The sequence below is a fragment of the Podarcis pityusensis genome (assembly GCF_964106645.2).
Source record: "Podarcis pityusensis genome assembly, chromosome: 2".
NCBI lineage: Eukaryota > Metazoa > Chordata > Lepidosauria > Squamata > Lacertidae > Podarcis > Podarcis pityusensis.
In genome coordinates, this window is record NC_138029.1 from 127,340,997 (window position 1) to 127,366,212 (window position 25,216).

Here is a 25,216-nt window from a genome sequence, read left to right on the forward strand (position 1 = left end):
ATATTCAGTCCTCTCTTTGTACTGAAACTCTTTCCACACTCCAAACATTCAAATGGTTTCTCCCCTGTGTGAATCCGTTGATGGATTCTAAGGTTTCTACTCTGACTGAAGCTCTTTACACATTCCATGCATTTGAATGGTTTCTCTCCTGTGTGAGTCCGTTGATGTTTTCTAAATGTTCCACTATCGGTGAAGCTCTTTCCACACTCCATACATTTATAAGGCTTTTCCCCTGTGTGGGTTCGTTGATGGTTTCTAAGGTGTCCAATCTGACTGAAGCTCTTTCCACACTCCTTACATTTATATGGTTTCTCCCCCGTGTGCGTGTGTTTATGTATACGAAGGTTTGAACTCCAACCAAAGCTTTTTCCACACTCCATGCATTTAAATGGTTTCTCTCCTGTGTGAGTCCGTTGATGTTTTCCAAGTGTTCCACTGTCAGTGAAACTCGTCCCACACTCCATACTTTCAAATTGTTTCTCCTCTCTCTTTTCACATTCCATGAATTTATATGGTTTCTTCGTTATTCCCATTGGACATGGCCCTCCAGAATTTTGACTGCCTTCTCCATTGTCTTCTTTCAACAGGGAGGAGCGGGGGGAAAGGAAACCTAGGAAGAGAACAAAGGAATATTACACACATCAATTAGCACCTGCTCTTATTTTGACGTCTCGTACATTCTTTCCTGTCCTCCATATGTTCCAAGTTTTTAGGAAAGACAGATGAAATAATGTTAAATAATGGTAATGCACCATCAGCCTTTCCTAACCCTTAATTAAGCATTAATGAAGCAGCATTATCCTAGAATATGGTTGAACTGTGGGGTTTACGTTTTATAAAAAGTGGTTTCTCATAGGAAAGGGAGCTGCTCTATGTTCCATGAACCTGGCCAATATGAATCAGGATCCTAAATTCATCATGAAGTTCTTCATCTGCTGCACAATAATCCTCCACACACCTCCCTCCTCCTGCTGCACACCTCCCTCCTGGTTGTGGTGAGGGGGGACGACACTGTAGCAACAGGGTAATAAAGATCAGGCTTACTAGCCGCTTTGTTTCTCAGTATACTCTGGTTGGCCTCTGTTATTTTCTCCTGCCAATATGGAACCCACTTAAGGACTATATGGGCTCTTGGATACCCCATAAGGGGAAAGGAACAGGTTTTTTCTTATAACAAAGGTCGTAAGAATATGTTTGGTTGGCACGCTTATTTATGGCATGATAAAATTAAACACACAAGAGCTCTATGAATCAGGTTATTCAGAAAATCCTTCTTACAGTATGGGATAAATATAATAATCTGCTGAAAAAAAAAACGCCTCTTTGGCTTTCACCCAGAAATGCAACAGCTTTTTAAAAAATGCAATACAAAAGAAGCAATGGGCAACTTACAGAGATCTTTTGGACTTTTCGGAAGAAGAAATAAAACTGTATAAACAGGATGAGGTGGGAGGTGTGGTGGCAGATTGGTTTCAATACCATCAAATCATCTTATTTGGACAAGATGAAGGGAGCGGGTTTTTTGACTGAAAGTTCAGTTTGAAAGAGATATTATTGACAGGAAAGAGAAAGTGTTTCCCAAATTTCAGGTAGAAAATTGTCCCAAATTTCAGGTAGAAAATTGTCCAGTCTGAAGAAGTGTGCATGCACACGAAAGCTTATCCCCAGAACAAACTTAGTTGGTCTCTTAGGTACTACTGAACAATTTTTTAAAAAAACTTTCCAAAATGTATGAGATACTATTAGAATGGGAAACAAAATAAAACTAGTAAAATCTTCAATGATACACTGGGCTAGAAATTTAGGTCATAATTAGAGCTGGGCTTGATGTTAATGTGCTAACTGTTTCCTAATATTTGAGCTGACATTATATCGCAAATCCAATGTGTATAAGGACTAGGAAATATCTGATTTTCAATATCGTGATAACTCGTCAGCTAACCATTGCAGTGTTCTCACCAGCTAAACCTCACAATATGACCTGCTAAACGTTGCCATGTTATCAGCAGCTAAAGATTGCAATCAGGGTGGATACAATCAATGATTTTTTAAAAAAAATAAAAATCAGATTTTTAAAATTTTAATCAGAATTTTTAAAAAAATAAAATGCTTTTAGAGGAAAAAAATCTATCTAAAGATAGTTTTATACTTTATTACATTATAGTACAAAGGCTATTCATCAGGAAATAAGGATTTATTTTTAATTATCTATCATGAGGCTTTATATGCAAAATTTAACTTTTTTGGTAAATGAATTCCATTAATCCATTCACAATGTCATGCTCTTCCAGAGGTTTCTGTAAGATTATTTGGGGACGTTTTTCTAATGAGAAGATATTGTCACAGATGCTTGTTTTTGCCATTCTCAAAAGTGTGAATTTATTCCCCAAAATATATTTGGGGAACCTTAATCCCATTGTTCCTTTGCAGATTTATATACAGAATCAACCCCTTAAATGCTGAGTTCTAAGAGGTTCAATGAACAGATGGTTTGCAGTGGAAGAGATCTGCACAAGTAGCTAAGTGTGAAGCAGTAAAAATGAAAGTGCAACCTTGTGAGCAGAATACTCCACACATCTTGGGGTCTTTGTGTAATAATTGTGCAAGTCAGACTTGAGGCAAGCGCTGAAGGCTCTTCAGGGCTGGCAACCTCTTCCCAATCCCACTGGGTTCCAACAACTTCACTAACACTTAACTGTACAGAATAGGCACCTGAATGCAGAAGCCAATCCAAAGGGGTGGCTGGTAGTGGAGGTGGTGAAATGCTTAAGTTCCGAGTTTTTCATGTGCGCTAAAACTCAGTCTGCTTGGTTGTTGTTTTTTATATTAAAAAAATATTTTTACCAACATGCTATAATATTATTGTTTTAGTTAAATAAATTGTTTAAGTTGTTATTAAGGAAATGATTATTTTTTCTCCTTCCAATAAATTACAGCAGAACTGTTGTCCAAATATAGACAGTAAACTTATTAAACCTCAGAATGATTTCATAATTATCTATGTATTTCTAACAGTGTAACCAAATAAGAAATTTTGGATTTAAATAGAATCATACTGACTAGTGATTTACCGTAAATTGTGATTGAAATCAATTTGATTTACATCAAACCCACCCTGATTGCAATCTACCACAATGTCTGAAATAAGGATGGCACTATACAGAGGCGAACAGGAGAATGTCCTGGCAACGGCTACTACTTAGGGGTCTAAAATGGATAAATGAAAATATTATCAATCCTTACACACTCAGTTTCATCAGCAGGGAAGCCAAGATGCATCCTAGCAGGACTTTTGGGTTTGCGCTAGGCTATAATTGGTGGTATTCAGGACAATCCAAAGTATGGCAAGGAGTGCTAGTGAATAAAGATAACCTGGTATTGTCATCAGGGAAGGGGGGGGAGAAGGGGGGTCAGGGGTGCTGGAGGGGGAGGGGTCTCTGTGTAGGCTCCTCCCCCTTCCTTTAACCCTTCCCTGGACTCCCTCTCTCCCTTTCCCCAGCCAGGCGCCCCACGACCCCAGGGAGAATGGGGGGCCTCAGCCCCACCCCCAGCCCTGCTTGGGGTCCTCATTCCCCTTCCCGCCAAGGCCTCCAGGGGGGGCAGGGCAGCTGAGCATCTCTCGGCCCCCCAGGAAAGAGAAAGGGGAGTCTGGCGGTGCTGCTGCTGCCCAGGAGATCTTGCAAGGCCAGCCCTGCAGGTCTTGGGTTCCCCCTTCCCCCCTGGATCGGGGCCTGGATCGGGGCCCCTGTCGACGGGCCCCAGGGAGGGCGCTTTCCTTGGGGGGGTCTCTTTGTTCTCCCTCCCCCCTTATCCCCCCCTCTATTTCCCCCCCTTCTATCCCTCTTTACCTCTTGGTCCTCCGCCTCCCTGGCTCCAGATTAGTCCGCTTTCCTTATGCGCAAAGAAAGGGCGGCGGCGACGGGGGGGGGGCTCTTCAGCGACGCCCCTCCTCCTCTTCCTGCTGGCCACTTCCGGCGCGTTTCGCGGCGCCACTTCCGGCTCCTTTTCCGACGCGCTTGCCCCTAGAGCTACGTCTATAGAGCAGCCCCTCCCTGTGTCCGGAGGGGAAGGAGACGGGGCGGCGCTGCCTCTGGCCTCCTGCTCTGGGGGCTCCATGGGGACCCGGCCCCCGCCCCCCAACTGGCGGCAGGGAGGGGGGGGGAAGCTGGGCAAGTTTAGGCAGGGGGAGGATCTCCTTCTGGGCCTCCTTCTGCATGCCAAGCACTCAACCGGGGTCCTTCTGCATGCAGAGCAACGGCTGCCTTGCTGAGCTACGCCCCCTAACAGCCGAACCCAGCTTCAAACACCAGCCCCTCTCCCCCCATTGAAAAACCACCCACTGGATTCCCCGGGTAAAATGAGTGCAGTAACGACGGACCTTCCAACCCAACGGGAATAATAATAATAATAATAATAATAATTTTATTATTTATACCCTGCCCATATGGCTGGGTTTCCCCAGCCACTCTGGGTGGCTTCCAACAGAATATTAAAATACAATAACCTATTAAACTTCCCTAAACAGGGCTGCCTTCAGATGTATTCTGAAAGTCTGGAAGTTGTTGTTCTCTTTGACATCTGGTGGGAGGGCGTTCCACAGGGCGGGTGCCACCACCGAGAAGGCCCTCTGCCTGGTTCCCTGCAACCTCACTTCTTGCAGGGAGAGAACCGCCAGAAGGCCCTCGGGAGATGGACCCAGGTGTCCGGGGTGGAGATGCTCCTTCAGGTTTACTGGGCCGTTTAGGGCTTTCAAGGTCAGCACCAACACTTTGAATTGTGCTCAGAAACGTACTGGGAGCCAATGTAGGTCTTGCGGGGAATATGTCACTGCCCCTTCGTGTCCCAGAGGACTTTTTACTGGGGGGGGGGGGCGCGGCTGAGATATCCTTTGAAAGGGGGAATTACTGGACTGCAGAATCCATCGGTTTGCTGCTTGCACGGGAAGAGGAGCTGGATGGGGGCTGCTGAGCTGGGGAGGGACAGGCTCCGTCACCCTTTCCGTTGAGGGGTTTGAGGCTGCACTCCCCTCAAGGGAGAATTTGAAAGGAGTCCCCCCCCCTCCGCCTCAGATCCCCTGCAACCCCATGAAGGCAACCAGGCTGAATAGTTGCTGGGGTTGGGGTAGGTGGAGGCAGCCCGGAAGCTGCATCTGAGAGCCCCTGCACCACTTGAAGGCAGATGCTTGAGGCGAGGCTTTGAGGCCTGGCTGGGGGGGGGGGTCACAAATAGTTTTTAGGGTTTGGGGGGTAATCCTAACTGACTGTCTTTCTTCATTTTTTGTTTTAGCTGTGGGTATAAATTCATGGCGAAAAGCCTTATTGATACACAATTTTCCATCCGATGCCTGCTTACTCGGAAGTAAGTCCTACTCTGCTCCCATGTGCGGAGCCAGCAGTTCAGGCAGTTCTGCTAGCAGGAGGCCAAAGGACCCAGAGTGGTTTGCAACCAGGTGGTTTCCAAATGCTGCCCTTTTTGATACATTTCCATTTATTCTTTTGCGTGGGGACTGGCCAGATTGAAAACCCCCCACCCCATTCAAAAGAAAGACTTGCAAAAGATTTCAAAGGCGGAATTTCCAAAAGATGGCACTTTGTCCTGAATTTAAGACAAGTCAATCAAAAAATCATGGGCTTTTTTGGCATTTATTTGGGGCCTTGTCTAAAAAAAAAAAAGCACTGCAATTTTGGGCTTGTCCTGGTTTTTACTTTTTGAAATATGGCAACCCTAATTATTCTGGGCTCTGCTTGAACTGAAACTCCCTTTTAGAGCTCAGTTGGTAGAGCATGAGACTCTGAATCTATGGGTCGGGGGTTTGAGCCCCACTTTGGGAAAAATATTCCTGCATTGCAGGGGGCTGGACTAGATGACCCTCGTGGTCCCTTCCAACTCTGCAATTCTAGGATTCTACCATGTGTAGAGGAAAGATCGCCCTCTTGTGGGCAGTGGAGGAATGATGTAATGTTGGTTGGTGGGAACTGTTCTTGAGTGTTGCCTTGTCACTCACATGCAACACCACAACAGTCCTGTGAAAGGAAGGGGGAGCATTTCTGCAGGCTGATGTCCATCCATCCAGCTGCCCAGGCCCCAGCACCTCCCCCTAACAGTGAAGGGTCCCAGTCTGGAAATCCTCCCTTCCTGCTGGAGATGAGGCAGTGAGGGATTCCAGACAGACAGAGGCGCCCTTGCTCAGGAATTCCCTTGCCAGCAGGGAGACTTCAAAGCCCCCCCCCCCATGCCTCCCCCTTCCCTCATTTAGTAGGGAGACTTTTCATCTTGTGGTTTGGTCATTTCAAATCCAGTTTCTCTCTCTTTTAATACTGTTGTTGGTTTCCTTGTTTGAATTATTCTGTTCACTAGTGATATTTCACATAGCGTTTGTGAATGAAAAGCAATTCTGGCTCTTAGGATCCCTGCCGGGTATTAAGTGTTGTTCTAACCTCCCTATTGCAGGTGGAAAGAGGAATGTGGGGCTTGCTTATAATATCTTAGGGTGGCAGGATTAAGATTTGGGACTGGGACTTTCAGATTCAGAGCCACTTTTCGCATGAGATTTCTTCCAACTATTGGAGGAAAGTATGTCTGAGGTTTATGACAGAAATATAATTATTACGGGTGAATTTAATGGAGTAGTATCACTGGACTATGACAAAACACTAAGGGAAAGTGTCTCAGAAGAAGGCAAAATACCAAATTCTTTTTTGGTATGGTTACAACAATGGATCTACTAGATCAGAGGCCAGCAGACTTTTTCAGCAGGGGGCCAGTCCACTGTCCCTCGGACCTTGTTGGGGGCCGGACTATATTTTGGGGGGAAATGAGCGATTTTGGCCCGCCCGCAAAGAGGCCTGAAGATGTTTGGCTTTACCTGTCCCAGTTGTCGTCCCAATAGCCCCAGTTGGGCTTCTCCAGCCAGGTGCCAGGGCAGGGTAGGAGGCTGCGTTGGCTGGTGAAGACAGAAGCAGCAGCCCTGGCGGAGCCAAGGACGGAGGCAGGGGAACCGGGGCGTTGCTGGAGCTTTTACCCACCAACTGCTGCTGCTTCCCAACCCGCAAGCGGCAGCTGCGGCCGCTGCAACAAACCGCCTGAACGCCATGGGAGGAATGAAGGAGGGAGGGGGTGACGAAGAAAGCGCATGAGGAAGCGGCACGGAGAAGGGGCACAGAAAAGGAAGGAAGGGCGGACTGAGGGAGAGGGAGGAGGAGCAAGAGGAAAACGCAGCAGCAGCCGGCAGCCAGCGTCACACCCCCTTCCCAGCGCCACCCTTCTGAGGCAGGCAGGCGGGTGAGCCGACTCCCCCCGTTGATGGCACCCGGTGTGGGACAAGATTGCTCGTCCCTGAGGAGAAAAGTGCCGCCGTGTGAGGGAGAGGGAAAGAACGTGCGTGCTGGCAATCCACGCGGCGATTCCCGGACCGTCCGCAGGCCGGATCTAGAAGGCAACTGCGCCTGATCCGGCCCACAGGCCTTAGTTTGCCAACCCAGATGCTTAGAGATTCAGACCCCCATTAGAACAAGAGTAAACATGTTCTTCTGATTCAAAGGATTCTGCGGGAAGTAGAAACAATATCTGGATATTGAAGGAACTGCCTACAGGATTAAAGACTAGAGAGATCCAGCCAAGAAATATATCAGATCAAAACTCCCCATGGATGATAATGAGGGGTGAAAAGAGTTCATTGCATAGATGGAGACTAAAACACTGAATTACAACATATTCCAATTACGTTAGAGTATCAAAAAATGTTAAAAACATTTGGAAATATAGGGGAGGATGAAACTTTCACTTTTACGAAGGATTTCAACCATAAAGAGAAAAGTTTTACCTAAGATACTGTTTTTATTCTGAATTACCAATAATAAATAATACAAGCTTCTTTAACAAATGTCAAAGAGATATTTCATGATTACTCTAGCAGAGGGGAAACACCAAGAATACAGTATAAAATTTTGATAGATACTAAAAATAGAGGTGGCTTCGCACTGCTAGATTTTCTACTATGAAGCAGCCTCTTCGTGTTGGTTAAAAAAATGGATATCGTTGGACAACACACTATTGCTGGATACTCAGTGGAATCTCGGTTGTTGAACGCTTCAGAAGTCGAATGTTTGGGGATTTCAAATGCCAACAACCCGGAAGTGAATGCTTCTATTTTTGAAAGCAATTTATAAATAAAATTATATATAGTGGTACCTTAGGATAAGTACTTAATTCGTTCCGGAAGTCCGTTCTTAATCTGAAACTGTTCTTAACCTGAAGCACCACTTTAGCTAATGGGGCCTCCTGCTGCCGCTGCACTGCTGGAGCACAATTTCTGTTCTCATCCTGAAGCAAAGTTCTTAACCTGAAGCACTATTTCTGGGTTAGCGGAGTCTTTAACCTGAAGCGTATTGTAATGGTTCTAGGGGTTGCTCGTGCGCAAACCGGTGCCCACACCTGGCTGGGTTGCCTGAGTCAACCTTTTCTGTCCGGACAGCCACTCACCCGTGGCTGACTCAATCGCTGGCAGAATCCGTCAGTGGGCGTTTCTTAAACTTCTTCCAGCAAAGAAGCTCTTTGACGCCTAGTCTCCTCCTACTCTCCCTGCGCGGAAGTCTTCTGCGCAGGGAGGGTGTGGGCAGTGGAGTACCCCTACTCTCCCCGCTGGTCCCAGGCAAGGAGTCATGGGACCGGCTCGCCGCTTCCCCCATCTGCCCCCCTTCTCCACTGGTGCTACGCTGATTCTCTTCCCCAGAAGATGGGCTGCCTCTCCCCATCCCGGGACGCTCTCTGGAATCTCTCTGGAGCTTGCTCTCTCCCTCCAGCACTGATGGCAGTTCCCTGACACGTATGTAACCTGAAGCATATGTAACCCGAGGTACCACTGTATTAATAAAATTATCTATATATAAAGCAATCGAAACACTTCCCACACTCCTTCCATTCAATCCATTTATGATTTTCTGTTTGTGGATTGTAGGGTTTCAACTCTTAAAGCTTTTCCTCCTTGCTAGTCCATTGATGTTTTGTAGGAACATCAGGACTGAAGCTCTACGTACACTCCATATACGTAAGTGGTTTTCCCTCTTTGAGTTTGCTGGTGTTTGCCAAGGTTTCCACTTCTATTGAAGCTCTTTCCACACTCCATACATTTATTTGCTTGTCCCCGAGTGAGTCTGTTGATGTCGTCTAAGTTTCCTGTGTATGAATTTAGGGTTCCACTCTGAAAGAAACTCTTTCAACTCTCCATACATTTAAATGGTTTCTCCCGTGTGAGTCTGTTGATGTCTTCTAACATTTCCAACATTGGTGAAGCCCTTTCCACGCTCCTTACATTTAAATGGTTTCTCCCCTGTGTGAGTCCATTTATGTTTTCTAAGTGTTCCACTGCGATTGAAGCTCTTTCCGCACTCAGTGCATTTAAATGGTTTCTCCCCAGTGTGAGTTCGATGATGGGTTCTCAGCTCTCTACTCTCAATAAAACTCTTTCCACATTCCATGCATTTTAATGGTTTTTCCCCTGAGTGAGTCCACTGATGTCTTCTTACTGCACCACTCCGACTGAAGCTCTTTCCACACTCCACACATTTATATGGTTTTTCCCCTGTGTGAATTCGATGGTGGATTCTAAGTGTTTGACGATCAGTGAAGTTCTTACCGCACTCCATGCAATTAAATGGTTTCTCCCCTGTGTGAATCCTTTGATGTCTTCTTACTGCTCCATTAGAAGTGAAGCTTTTTCCACACTCCATACATTCAAATGGTTTTTCCCCTGTGTGAGTCCGTTGATGGATTCTAAGTGTTCCACTACAAGTGAAGCTTTTTCCACAATCCATACATTCAAATGGTTTTTCCCCTGTGTGAGTTTGATGATGGATACTAAGTGCTGTACCATCAATAAAACTCCTTCCACATTCCATGCATTTAAATGGTTTCTCCCCTGTGTGAGTCCGTTGATGTTTTCTCAGTGCTTCACTGTAAGTGAAGCTCTTTCCACAATCCATACATTTATATGGTTTTTCCCCTGTGTGAGTTCGATGATGGATTCTAAGGCTTCGGTTATTAGTGAAGCTCCTACCACACTCCATACATTCAAATGGTTTTTCCCCAGTGTGAGTTTTATGATGAATATTCAGTCCTCTCTTTGTACTGAAACTCTTTCCACACTCCAAACATTCAAATGGTTTCTCCCCTGTGTGAATCCGTTGATGGATTCTAAGGTATCCACTCTGACTGAAGCTCTTTACACATTCCATGCATTTGAATGGTTTCTTGCCCGTGTGTGTCTGTTGATGTTTTCTAAATGTTCCACTATCGGTGAAGCTCTTTCCACACTCCATACATTTATAAGGTTTTTCCCCTGTGTGGGTTCGTTGATGGTTTCTAAGGTGTCCAATCTGACTGAAGCTCTTTCCACACTCCTTACATTCATATGGTTTCTCCCCCGTGTGAGTGTGTTTATGTATACGAAGGTTTGAACTCCAACCAAAGCTTTTTCCACACTCCATGCATTTAAATGGTTTCTCTCCTGTGTGAGTCCGTTGATGTTTTCCAAGTGTTCCACTGTCAGTGAAACTCTTCCCACACTCCATACTTTCAAATTGTTTCTCCTCTCTCTTTTCACATTCCATGTATTTATATGGTTTCTTTGTTATTCCCATTGGACATGGCCCTCCAGAATTTTGACTGCCTTCTCCATTGTCTTCTTTCAACAGGGAGGAGCGGGGGGAAAGGAAACCTAGGAAGAGAACAAAGGAATATTACACACATCAATTAGCACCTGCTCTTATTTTAACATCTTGTAAATTCTCTCCTGTCCTCCATATGTTCCAATTTTTTAGCATAGGCAAAAGAAAAAATGTTAAATAATGGTAATGCATCATCAGCCTTTCATAACCCTTAATTATTGTTAATGAAGCAGCATTATCTTAGAATACGGTTGAACTGTGGGGTTTACGTTTTATAAAAAGTGATTTCTCACAGGAACGGGAGCTGCTCTATGTTCTATGAACCTGGCCAATATTCATCAGGATCCTAAATTCATCATGAAGTTCTTCATCCTCTGCACTATAATCCTCCCCCCCTTGGGCCACATTTTGTCCCCTTCGACCTCTAGATCTTTATTCATCACCTGCACATTCCCTTTGGCCTCAGGACGTCCATACTGACCATTTTGGGAGACCCATATATAAGTCTAGTGATGTTACCGGAAAAAATCCGAGGGCTCCCTTGGACAAAAACAAAGACATCAACCAGGATAACTTGGAGCAAAACAGCAGCCTGTAGGCTTGGCCTTTATTGAACTGTTGCAACAGGGTGTTCCCCTCAGGAGAGAGGAAAAGACCTAGAAAGATGGTGTGCAAGACCTTATAAAAACTTTTGAAATTCCCATCCTCTAGGTCAAGCCCACCCCCAGAAACATCATGCATACATTACAGAAGGGGTTGACATCATGCATACATTACAGAAAGGAGGGGTTGAGGGAGGAGTTGTGGTGGTAACCTGAGTGTCCTGTCACCTGGCTGGTTCTTCCTTTCCCCCTGCCCATGAGTCACTTCCAGGAGACAAAGGGGAGTTTGCAGTTTCCTGCCCCCCCCCCCCGGGAAGATCTGATCATTGTCCTTTGTTTCAGTCCATGCTGAACCCACTCCCATATGCAAGTTCTTTCTGATCTTGATTGTCTTCTGTCTGGGATCATCAGGGTTGACATAGCAACTGGGCAGGGCTCCTGTGGATGTGCTGGGATGGTGAAGGGATTATGGCTGACCAGAACCAAGCCACCCCCCTTTGATAGTCCTTGTCATATGGAGTAAAATAAAAATGGAACAGTGCAAATCCGATGTATGGTTGATTTTCTATGAATTTATAACAGAAATGTGGTGTATGTAGTGTGTGTGAAGTTTGTACAAACTGAATGATTGGGGTGGGGGGGTTCCTGCTACAGTGACAAGGCTTGGTGCTTGTGGTCGGTTGAAGGAGTGTTCAGTTGGAGAATGTTCTTGGGGTTGGACCTCCATCTCTCAGCCTTGCATTCTTGAATGGAGAGAGCTGGAGATGCAGAAGGAAAGCAGCTGGAGCCTGACCGCTGGGAAGGCCAGATTGAGACACCCACCCCAATTATGATTTATAATAATTATATGCCGCCGGGTCTCGCACCTGCCTCCTGACACTGGCTTATCTTAGCGGAGATTCCCTGTCCAGGCCTCTCTCACTGTTCTTCCTCCTTTGCCCTGGGTGACCAAGGGCTTCTGGATATTCTAGCTCTGCTCCAACTGGGAATTATTTATTAAATTTGTATACCTCTCTTCATCTGAAGATCACAAGATAAAAATATGTGTGACACTGAAATAGGTGAGTATTAAAGGTGAATAACACTGATTTTTGGAAAGAAAAGAAAGATGAAACCCATGGTGTGTCCTCCTGAATGTAATAATAATAATAATAATAATAATAATAATAATAATAACCAATCTTCAAATCAGTTTCATATTCCCTGGCTGTATTTCTCTGCCATGATTGTGACTCAGAATCTTAGCCACACTTTTTTCTAGAATATCGACTGGATCTCTTTGTAATGGGAGCCAGACATCCCTGAGGTTTCATCCAGACATTCCTTTAGTGTGGGCAGCAGCAGCGGAGGAAGGAAGGAATTAACTTTGGGGACAAACCATTTCCTTCAGAAGGTCTTCCCCGGGGGGCAGCAGGGTTGATAAACTGCTCAGTGGGGACACCTTGGCTTTATACTGTTAGGGTCTGGATACCAATCACAATCCCTTGGAAATATCTCAAGAACCCTTAAGATCCAATTTCACCAACTCCCAAATAACACTGAGCCCTAGAGGAACCGTCTATGCTGAGAGGAGGCACCTCTGGCGCTCCAGATGTGGTTGGACTCAAAGGACCACCTGCCCAAGCAAGGATGGCCCATGGCCAGGGAGGATGGGAGTCTTATCTGGGGGGACACACTTTCTCCATCTTCCCCCTCCTCTGAAAACGCTTTCATTCCTCCTTCCTCCGTGATCTCCAACATCTTCCTGATACAGTCCAACCAGCTGCACACATTCCCAAATCATCCTGCACCACTGACTTCCCGAGGTGGCTGCATTGTGTCTTGGACACTGGCAATGGAACAGCACCTTCCACTGGACGAGAGGATAGAGGGTTAAATCAGGGCTGGCCAAATGGGACTCAGCTCCGTCCCCTCCTTGCCCCTCCCTGCATCTCCTGCCTGAGGGGGCTGCCTCAGTTTCCCTAGTGGGGGAGCAGGCCCCGAGAACAGCCTTGTCTCTGCCCCCCAAAATACAGGAAACACAACAAAGAAGGCCCTGGAGTGTCACTGTGGAACACAACCACAACCACAACAACCACAACCACAACAACTGGTTGTAAGTCACTTTGGGCTGCCCTGGGCAAGAGAAAGCAACTAATAGATTAAATAAATAAATAATTGATTAACCCTTCCATGGACTCCCCAGTCTCCACCCAAAGGGGACCCACCAAGCCAGAATCGTGGCACCCCAGAGATTCCTGCCAGGGGGTTCAAGTCCCATCCCTGGGGGTGGGGGCTCCCATTTTTATTGCCTCAAAGGCGCCCAAGTGGGGGCAGGGGAGTTGAACATCTCTTGATAATAATAATAATAATAATAATAATAATAATAATAATAATAATTTATTATTTGTACCCCGCCCATCTGGCTGGGTTTCCCCAGCCACTCTGGGCGGCTTCCATCAAAGATGAAAAATACACTAAAATTTCACATATTAAAAACTTCCCTGAACAGGGCTGCCTTCAGGTGTGTTCTGAATGTCAGGTAGTTGTTTATCGCTTTGACATCTGATGGGAGGGCGTTCCACAGGGCGGGCGCCACTACCGAGAAGGCCCTCTGCCTGGTTCCCTGTAACTTGGCCTCTCGCAGTGAGGGAACCACCAGAAGGCCCTCGGAACTGGACCTCAGTGTCCGGGCAGAACAATGGGCGTGGAGACGCTCCTTCAGGTATACTGGACCGAGGCCGTTTAGGGCTTTAAAGGTCAGCACCAACACTTTGAATTGTGCTCGGAAACGTACTGGGAGCCAATGTAGGTCTTTCAAGACCGGTGTTATATGGTCTCGGCGGCCGCCCCCAGTCACCAGTCTAGCTGCCGCATTCTGGATTAGCTGTAGTTTCTGAGTCACCTTCAAAGGTAGCCCCACGTAGAGCACATTGCAGTAGTCCAAGCGGGAGATAACCAGAGCATGCACCACTCTGGCGAGACAGTCTGCAGGCAGATAGGGTCTCAGCCTGCGTACCAGATGGAGCTGGTAAACAGCTGCCCTGGATACAGATTTGACCTGTGCCTCCATGGACAGCTGTGAGTCCAAAATGACTCCCAGGCTGCGCACCTGGTCCTTCAGGGGCACAGTTACCCCATTCAGGACCAGGGAATCCTCCACACCTGCCCGCCTCCTGTCCCCCAAAAACAGTACTTCTGTCTTGTCAGGATTCAACCTCAATCTGTTAGCCGCCATCCATCTTCCAACCGCCTCCAGACACTCACGCAGGATCTTCACCGCCTTCACTGGTTCTGATTTAAAAGAGAGGTAGAGCTGGGTATCATCCGCATACTGATGAACACCCAGCCCAAACCCCCTGATGATCTCTCCCAGCGGCTGCATGTAAATGTTGAAAAGCATGGGGGAGAGGACAGAACCCTGAGGCACCCCACAAGTGAGAGCCCAAGGGTCTGAACACTCATCCCCCACCACCACTTTCTGAACACGGCCCAGGAGGAAGGAGCGGAACCACTGTATGACAGTGCCCCCAGCTCCCAGCCCCTCAAGACGGTCCAGAAGGATGTTATGGTCGATGGTATCAAACGCTGCTGAGAGATCCAGCAGAACTAGGAAACAGCTCTCACCTTTGTCCCTAGCCCGCCAGAGATCATCAACCAGTGCGACTAAGGCAGTTTCAGTCCCGTGATGAGGCCTGAATCCCGACTGGAAGGGATCCAAATGGTCCGCTTTTTCCAGGCGTGCCTGGAGTTGTTCAGCTCAATCACCTTGCCCAAGAATGGAAGATTTGAGACTGGGCGATAGTTGGCCATCGTGGCTGCATCTAAATATGGTTTTTTAAGAAGTGGTTTAATAACCACTTCTTTCCGCGGGTCTGGGAAGGCTCCCTCACGGAGGGAAGCATTCACCACCCCACGAAGCCCATCACCCAGTCCTTCCCGGCTAGCTTTTATAAGCCAGGATGGGCAAGGATCCAGGAGACAGGTGGTTGGCTTCACTCGTCCAAGCAGCCTGTCCACATCCTCGGAGGTAACAGGTTGGAATTGATCCCACACAACTTGACTAGACAGGACTCTAGCACTCTCCCGCCCCGGCCCTGCTCCCACGGTGGAGTCTACTTCTTCCCGAATCTGAGCGATTTTATCTGCAAAAAGCTTTGCAAAATCATTGCAGGAGATCATGTGGCCCGTACTGGGCCCAGATGTCGCAGGTGGTTCCGCTAAATTGTGAACCACCTGAAAAAGTCTCCTGCTGCTGTTTTCTGCAGATGCAATAGAGGCGGCGAAGACAGCTGAGCATCTTCTTGCGCTGCAAAGGAGATCTTGCAATGCAAACCCTGTTGGTGCTCCCTCTGCAGAAAGCCCCCCCCCCGCCGCATTTCCCATAGTAAAAGGCAGGAAGGCTGATCTCTGGGGGGGGGGGGGGGCGTGCAATGCAATCCCTGCGAATGGAGGGGCCCCGATCTTCAGCCGAATTGCATGCATCGGGGCCTCTACTGATAGCGCACAAGAGGTGAGTTGTTGTTGGGGGGGTCCCTGCCCCCTTTCCCCCCCACCGCAGCTCTACCTCTTTGTCCTCTCTGTCCCTCCGCTTCCCTCGCTCGCTCCGCTATTCCCATTTCCTTCCCCGCAAGACTAAGGGCTGGGGGTCTCCAAGGAGGCGCCCCCTGGGGGGGAGGGGCTCCTTTCTCCTAAACCAGCCCCTCCCCCGCTCGCCGGATCCCCAGAAGGGGGGAGGGGGAGGAATCCCCCAGTTTCCTTTCATCCCCCCCAAATCCTGCCCCCCCTTCCCAGCTGCCCTGTTTGCAGGGGGAGGAAAAGCGCCCTTTCTCTCCCCCCCCAATATATAGATATATTTCGCACCTCTTTTCCCTCCTCCTCTGCAGAGCTGCTCCTCTTCTGGAAGGTGGATCAGGCCTGTCCCCTCCCCCCTTGGCCCCCCTCCCTGCCTCTCTAGGAAGTGGAGTTCACTGACGGGGGGGGGGGAGGAATGAGTGGCCCCTCCCTCCCAGGACAGACAAATTCTCCTTCCAAACAAGCTCCGTTTTCTTGATTCTTTCCTGAGAGGGTCCCGGGTTCGATCCCCGGAGGCGGCAGGGAAGGAGACCCCCCCAACTGGGAAAAAGTCCTCCGGGGCAGGAAGGGGACATCCCCCCTTCATCTCTTTTAATCCCTTGCCGGGAGAGGGGGGGTCCGGTCAGTTTCACCCCCATTTCCCGACTGGGGGGGAGGCAGGGCCGGGGCGCAGGGGGTCCCCGTTACAACAGTCCTGCAAAGTAGACCAGAGTTGCTACGCCCTTTTGGGACTTAGAGAGTAACTTAAAAGTAAAGGGACCCCTGACCATTAGGTCCAGTCATGGCCGACTCTGGGGTTGCAGCGCTCATCTCGCTTTACTGGCCAAGGGAGCCGGCGTACAGCTTCCGGGTCACGTGGCCAGCATGACTAAGCCGCTTTCTGTGCGCTGCTCTGGTTCGCCATTTACCTTCCGCTGGAGTGGTACCTATTTTATCTACTTGCACTTTGACGTGTGGTGCATATCTCTGCCTTCAGACGGAGGGAGCCAGGCAGCTTTCTGGGTCATGTGCCCAACTTTTCATGAGCTGAAATTAAATCCCAAAAGACCTACAGCTGCTTGTTACAAAGGGTGGGGGCAGATTCAGGTAGTTTTAAACCTGTTGATGACGGTTAATGACTGCAATTGGTCTTACAGGAAAAAGCAAGGGGTGAAATGGCTAAAACAGCTTTATCATGTATAATGAGATAAAAATCCAATGTCTCTGTTCAGACCAGGTCTCTCCGTGGTTTTAAGTTTGGTAATAAGTTGCAATTCATCAACTTTTCTTTCCAGTCTATTTCTGAAATTCCTTTGTAATAAGACAGCTACTTTGAGATCTTGTATAGAATGTCCTGGGAGACTGAAGTGTTCTCCTACTGGTTTCTCTGTCTTGTGATTCCTGGTGTCAGATTTATGTCCCTTTCTAAAATACACTGAGACTATCTTATAACATATCCCCATTATAACACACAAGTTCTAACTAAATCCTAATATTTACAATACCTAAACACTGAGCACCACAGACCTATTATAATAATAATATTAGAATAATTTATTATTTATACCCCGCCCATCTGGCTGAATTTCCCCAGCCACTCTGGGCAGCTTCCAATTGAGTGTTAAAAACAGTATAGCATGAAATATCAAAAACTCCCTAAACAGGGCTGCCTTCAGATGTCTTTTAAAAATAGGATAGCTGCTTATTTCTTTGACATCTGGTGGGAGGGCGTTCCACAGGGCAGGTGCCACTACCAAGAAGGCCCTCTGCCTGGTTCCCTGTAACCTCACTTCTCGCAATGAGGGAACCGCCCCACTTTGGGGGGCAGCAGAGGCTTTTCGGAGGGGGATTGGGGCCCGAAGGGGGACAGCAGGACAGGCAGCGGCCTTGGCAGGCTTCCCCAACAGCCCAGAAAGTCGGCCTACGTGATGAAAATGAGACTAGGCTGAGTAGATTCGGCCTTGCCTTTGCCCTGCCCCCAACCCAGCTGGCCAATCAGCTGCGGGCAGGGGGCGGGGTGAATCTACTTGGCCTAGCCTCCTTTCCTTCATATAGGCAAACTTTCCGGAACCTGGAAAGCCCAGCAGAGGATAGGGCAGTAGGGCGGTTCATAAAAAACTTTTTTTTTTAAAAAAATGCCTGCTCCAAAGGTCTTAACTTATTACACTAAGGATTATATAGCTATATATGTGTTATGGGGAAAACTGGGGTTTGGTTTTGACAGCTCCCCAACTCCTTCCAGGTGAAAATAACAATTATTGGGGTGCCCTACCCTAAAGCGCTTTCCAACTTTGCTGGAGTCTAGCCCTGCGGATGCTGGATTGATCAGAAAACGCGAGACGGCAGGCAAGCAATGAGGAAGCAAATCTGTGGCCAGAAGGCCTGATCCTTTATTTGTTGCAACAAAGGTCTCAATCTCTAAGGAGAGCAAAAAAGAAAATGTCCAGAACAAAGATTACACGAGTTTTTAATAGTTCCCACAACACATTTCTCATAGTGTCATCAAAACATCACAGGTATGTCCCGGAAGAGGAGTGGTGTTGGGCAGAAATCTGTGATCCAGACATGCCCATGTCAATCACACCTTGTTTCAACATCCAACACAAGGAAAAGAAAATATCATCACTGAGGTCCACTTCTGAGGGTCTTCTGGCAGTTCCCTCACATTTACAGGGTACCAGACAGAGGGCCTTCTCGGTAGTGGCACCCTCCCTGTGGAACACACGCCCCCCAATATCAGATGTCAAAGAGAGAACGAACTACATAACTTTTGGAAGACCTCAGATCCCCTGCAACCCCGTGAAGGCAGCCCTGTTCTGGAGCAGGGCGGAGATCTCTCAGAAGTGGAGGCTTTGCGCTGAGAGATCCCTGCCTCCACTCCTCCTTGCACACAAGTAGGAGCAGCAGCGGGAAGCTTGGCTGAGGAGCGGCTGGCTGCCTTCAAGTGGTGCAGGGGCTCTCAGATGCAGCCTCCGGGCTGCCTCCACCTGCCCCAACCCCAGCAACTATTCAGCCTGGCTGCCGTCACGGGGTTGCAGGGGATCTGAGGCAGAGGGGGGGGGCTCCTTTCAAATTCTCCCTTGAGGGCAGTGCAGCCTCAAACCCCTCAATGGAAAGGGTGACGGAGCCTGTCCCTCCCCAGCTCAGCAGCCCCCATCCAGCTCCTCTTCCCGTGCAAGCAGCAACGCTGCCTAGCGGAGCAGCCCAATCCCATTCCTACTTGCCGCCCGGCCCAGCCTTCCCTCACTCAGTGTTGGGCCACCAGAGCTGGAGGAGGGGGTGGTTGCTGTTGTGGCGGGTGAAGCGCTTGAGGGTGGGTTGCTACGCAGCCCACCTTCCCTCACAAGGAAAACGGACGTATGGCACTCAAAATGGAAGTTATACTCATCCCCCTAGAGGAAGCTGGACACTCTTACAATAACAACTGGCTTAGAGGAAAATTCCATTCCATTCCATTCTATACCAAAACAATTGCTGTACTGTGGGAATGACCTTGAATTTCTAAGAGACCGTTATGGCAGATGGGAAAGGGAAGATAGAGTCGTCGCAGGAAAAACCCACTACTACTAGGTCTGGCAGACAATTCCGGGCAGATACTGCGCAGCGAAGGTTTTCAACATCTGGTGCATCTGGGACATCAGGGGCCGTACTCCCACAGGTTAAACCAAAAGTTATGTCGTCGGAAGAAGTTTTGGCACAGGCACTTGCTAAAATTAATGAATCTTTGGAAAGTTTAAATAAACAGGTAGCTGAGACAAACAGACAAGTAGCTGAGACAAATAAACAAGTTGTGGAAGCATCAAGCAAAATTGATATAAATACTGCAAGTATCAACAACGGGGCAGAAGGTGAATACCAACACAGAGACCATCGAAAAATTACTGCAGGAATCGGCATCAACTCGAAAGACAGCCGAAGAGGCAAAAGACATTGCAACTGCTACCCAAGAGAAGATTCCACCAGTATATAAGAAATTGGAGGACCATGATGTGACATTTTCTATGATCAAATTGAAAGACAGACAAAGAAACTTAAGAATTAGAGCCGTACCAGAACAGGAGCAAGATAATCTGGCTGAATTTCTTACAGAGGAATTCACAGACTTTTGGCAATTGGATCCGGGGAAGGAAGAATTTAAGATAGTGAATGCATTTAGACTTGGAAGAAGATTAAGTAAGAATAAGGCGAGAGATTGTTTGATTAGCTTTCGAACAAAAGAAGAGAGAGATAAAATTTTGAATTTGCATTATCAAAAGTCTTTGGAAATTTACGACTCAAGCGTGGTGATATTCAAGGACATTCCAAAACATTTGCTGGACTTAAGGCTCAAATACGGAGATCTAGTGGACCTGTTGAAAAGAAATAGAATTCTTTTCAGGTGGGAATTCCCTCAAGGCCTGTCCTTTAAATACAAAGGCAGAAAGATAAAAATAAAATCAGTTGATGAAAAAGACAGGTTCTTGAAGGATCATGAGGAAGATTTACAGAAAGAAGTGGAAGTTGAAGAAGAGCCAAAAGGCATACTAGACATATCAAATCTATCTTTTGGATTGCACGGCCCGGAAAAAGTGACACTACCTACAGAACAAGAACAGACACTCGGAGCAGTTGGAGGCAAAGTTAAGTAGAATCATAGAATCCTAGAGTTGGAAGAGACCACAAGGGCCATCGAGTCCAACCCCCTGCCAAGCAGGAAACACCATCAGAGCACTCCTGACATATGGTTGTCAAGCCTCTGCTTAAAGACCTCCAAAGAAGGAGACTCCACCACACTCCTTGGCAGCAAATTCCACTGTCGAACAGCTCTTACTGTCAGGAAGTTCTTCCTAATGTTTAGGTGGAATCTTCTTTCTTGTAGTTTGGATCCATTGCTCCGTGTCCGCTTCTCTGGAGCAGCAGAAAACAACCTTTCTCCCTCCTCTATGTGACATCCTTTTATATGTTTGAACATGGCTATCATATCACCCCTTAACCTCCTCTTCTCCAGGCTAAACATGCCCAGCTCCCTTAGCCGTTCCTCGTAAGGCATCGTTTCCAGGCCTTTGACCATTTTGGTTGCCCTCCTCTGGACACGTTCCAGTTTGTCAGTGTCCTTCTTGAACTGTGGTGCCCAGAACTGGACACAGTACTCCAGGTGAGGAGTTTCAAAGGCGGAATTTCCAAAAGATGGCACTTAGTCCTGAATTTAAGTCAGTTGAAAACTCATGGGCTTTTTTGGCGTTTATTTGGGGCCTTGTCTAAAAAAAAGTTCTACAATTTTGGGGGTGTCCTGGTTTTTCCTTTTTGAAATATGGCAACACTAATTATTCTGGGCTCTGCTTGAACTGAAACTCCCTTTTAGAGCACAGCCGGTAGGGCATGAGACTCTGAATCTATGGGTCGGGGGTTTGAGCCCCACTTTGGGCAAAATATTCCTGCATTGCAGGGGGCTGGGCTAGATGACCCTCGTGGTCCCTTCCAACTCTGCAATTCTAGGATTCTACCATGTGTAGAGGAAAGATCGCCCTCTTGTGGGCAGTGGAGGAATGATGTAATGTAGGTTGGTGGGAACTGTTCTTGAGTGTTGCCTTGTCACACACATGCAACACCACAACAGTCCTGTGAAAGGAAGGGGGAGCATTTCTGCAGGCTGATGTCCATCCATCCAGCTGCCCAGGCCCCAGCACCTCCCCCTAACAGTGAAGGGTCCCGGTCTGGAAATCCCCCCTTCCTGCTGGAGATGAGGCAGTGAGGGATTCCAGACAGACAGAGGCGTCCTTGCTCTGGAATTCCCTTGCCAGCAGGGAGACTTCAAAGCCCCCCCCCATGCCTCCCCCTTCCCTCATTTAGTAGGGAGACTTTTCATCTTGTGGTTTGGTCATTTCAAATCCAGTTTTTCTCTCTTTTAATACTGTTGTTGGTTTCCTTGTTTAAATTATTCTGTTCACTAGTGATATTTCACACAGCGTTTGTGAATGCAAAGCAATTCTGGCTCTTATGATCCCTGCAGGGTATTAAGTGTTGTTCTAACCTCCCTATTGCAGGTGGAAAGAGGAATGTGGGGCTTGCTTATAATATCTTAGGGTGGCAGGATTAAGATTTGGGACTGGGACTTTCAGATTCAGAGCCCCTCTTTGCATGAGATTTCTTCCAACTATTGGAGGAAAGTATGTCTGAGGTTTATGACAGAAATATAATTATTACGGGTGAATGTAATGGAGTAGTATCACTGGACTATGACAGAACACTAAGGGAAAGTATCTCAAAAGAAGGCAAAATACCAAATACTTTTTTGATATGGTTACAACAATGGATCTACTAGATCAGGGGTCAGCAGACTTTTTCAGCAGGGGGCCAGTCCACTGTCCCTCAGACCTTGTTGGGGGCCGGACTATATTTTGGGGGGAAATGAGCGATTTTGGCCCGCCCGCAAAGAGGCCTGAAAATGTTTGGCTTTACCTGTCCCAGTTGTCGTCCCAATAGCCCAGTTGGGATTCTCCAGCCAGGTGCCAGGGCAGGGTAGGAGGCTGCGTTAGCCGGTGAAGACAGAAGCAGAATCCCCAGCGGAGCTTTTCAACTTTGCTGGAGTCTAGCCCTGCGGATGCTGGGAGTCTAGCCCTGTGATCCAGACACGCCCATGTCAATTACACCTTGTTTTAACATCCATCTAACACAAGGAAAAGAAAATATCCCCCCATCATCACGGAGGCCCACTTCCGAGGGTCTTCTGGCAGTTCCCTCACATTTACAGGGTACCAGGCAGAGGGCCTTCTCGGTAGTGGCACCCTCTCTGTGGAACCCCCCCCCCCCAATATCAGATGTCAAAGAGAGAATTCCATACCTTTTGGAAGACCTCTGAAGGCACCCCTGTTCAAGAGCAGGGCGGAGATCTCTCAGAAGTGGAGGCTTTGCGAGATCCGCTGAGGAGCGGCTGGCTGCCTTCAGGTGGTGCAGAGGCTCTCAGATGCAGCCTCCGGGCTGCCTCCACCTGCCCCAACCCCAGCAACTATTCAGCCTGGCTGCCTTCACGGGGTTGCAGGGGATCTGAGGCGGAGGGGGGGCTCCTTTCAAATTCTCCCTTGAGGGGAGTGCAGCCTCAAACCCCTCAACGGAAAGGGTAACGGAGCCTGCCCCTCCCCAGCTCAGCAGCCCCCATCCAGCTCCTCTTCCCGTGCAAGCAGCAACGCTGCCTAGCGGAGCAGCCCCATCCCATTCCTACTTGCCGCCCGGCCCGCCTTCCCTCACAAGGAAAACAGAAGTCTGGCACTCAAAACGGAAGTTATACTCAGAACAGAGCATGTTCGGCTTCCAAAAAGAGTTCCAAAACTGGAACACTCGTTTCTGGGTTTGAAGAGTTCAGGTTGCAAGCAGTTTGAGAACTAAGCTGTTTGAAAACTGAGGTACCACTGTATTTATTTTCCCCAATTACAACTGTATTTATTCCCTCCCCCGGTGGTGATTTTCTTGAGTCAAAATGAGAGTACTGTAGGGATCAGATGGGATTACCATGAGGAATTATAAAATATACATCAAGCCATTGTGTCCACAATGAAGACATTGTGTTGACTGGGTTTGATATATTGACGATAATTTCTGATTAAATCCCATAAGATTCTACATTCGTGTCCTTTTCATGCCATTTTCCCTGTTGCCCATTTCTCCTGTCACGTACACAGCCCAGTTGCTTCTTGCTTCGCCAGGGAGGCATCCTGGGCCATAAAGATAGTGGGCAAGTTTCTTTGAAGTAGGGTTCTATATGGTAATCTTAGGATCTTAATCTTAGGGCCAGGAAACAGATCTCACATGAAGGTGATAATGATCCGCTGTCCTCCTGGTCATCCTCCTTATCATGTGTATTGCTTGTTTATGACCTCCGGGGTTGCTAAATGCTCTTCTTTGTTTACCCCAGAAATATTTGTGCTTAATTAGTTTTAGTAGTTTAACTTTCTCCCCACGTGGGTTTGTGGAAATGCTCAGAAGAAATCTGATTAGTTCTTACGAACACTCTGTAAAAAGTTCTTGTGTGAATAAAACGGCCTGTGGGAATCGGACAAGCACAGAGAGACGATTATACGCACCCTTCCCAGAGTCTTGCTGGTTCAAGCCTCTGTGTGTATTCTTATTAATCAGAGTTCCATCCTTCCTTTACTTTGCGAACGGAACAAGTACCCCCTAAGCATTTTTTTTTAGGAAAAAAAGCACTCAGTTATACCATAACATTACAGATCAATGGAAAGACAATTTAATGAAGAACGTAAGGAAATAACTTTTATGAAGGATTATTTATTACAGCAGTAGTCATAAAGAAGAAATGTGAAACAAACAGAAAAAAATTAAATATACAGGTAGAATAGCCATGTTATAGTAATAATAATAATTTCTTATTTATACCCCGCCCATCTGGCTGGGCCACTCTGGGCGGCTTCCAACAAAATATTGAATTACAATAATGCATCAAACAATAAAAGCTTCCCTAAACAGGGCTGCCTTCAGATGTCTTCTAAAAGTCTGGTGGTAGTTGTTCTCTTTGACATCTGGTGGGAGGGCATTCCACAGGGCAGGTGCCACCACCAAGAAAGCCCTCTGCCTGTTTCCCTGTAACTTGGCTTCTTGCAGGGAGACAACCGGCAGGAGGCCCTCGGCACTGGACCTCAGCGTCTGGGCAGAATGATGGGGGTGGAGACGCTCCTTCAAGTATACTGGACCGAGGCCGTTTAGGGCTTTAAAGGTCAGCACAAACGCTTTGAATTGTGCTCGGAAACGTACTGGGAGCCAATATAGGCCTTTCTAGACCGGTGTTCTGTGGTCTCGACGGCTGCTCCCAGTCACCAGTCCAGCTGCCGCATTCTGGATTAGTTGTAGTTTCCGGGTCACCTTCAAAGGTAGCCCCACACAGAGTGCACTGCAGTAGTTGGAACTTTGTGGTGAATAAGTGGGTTTTGTGTTGCAGTTTGGGTACTCAGTCTGGAAAAGGTTCGCCATCACTGCCCTCGGATCATGTCCAGTTGCAAAGGTGGAGGGAGGCTTTCCACCCTCAGGCCCAGAGGTGGCTCCTGCCTTGGGGCAGCTGGTGGATTTGGAGGAAGCTGACCCTTAGCACTCTGGGTTGGGGACCTGCCTGAACCTCATTTCCCATTATACTGATCCTTACGGTTTCATTTTGGGGATAGCATTCTACACACACTTGTGTCACCATGGCTTCCGCCCCCCAGCACATTGCTTTGAGATGCTCTGGTATGGCCCCTTCTTCCCTGTGCCCCCTTCCGTCCTCATGCAAGACCACCAGTCTCAGCTCCACTTTGAGCAACTCTCTATTCCCAGATACAAACATTTCCAGCTCCCTCCACCAAACACCAACACCAGCTCACTCTCAGTCCACCCTCATTCAGCAGCAACACGATTCAATCACATTAAATATTATATTATGCTTACTCTTGT

The 25,216-nt window shown here is 47.6% G+C and overlaps 1 protein-coding gene across 1 annotated transcript in view; it reads right to left on the bottom strand.

Annotated features, from left to right (window-relative positions):
- The window catches only part of LOC308471946 (uncharacterized protein), a gene marked incomplete at its 3' end in the record, with an annotated part of 67,137 nt that overhangs the window by 1,255 nt on the left and 40,666 nt on the right, over positions 1-25,216 (bottom strand). The window contains exon 3 of the mRNA XM_080996264.1: positions 9,282-10,714. Within this exon, the coding sequence (XP_080852390.1) occupies positions 9,282-10,714 (1,433 nt within the window). The remainder of the gene's footprint in view (positions 1-9,281; positions 10,715-25,216) is intronic.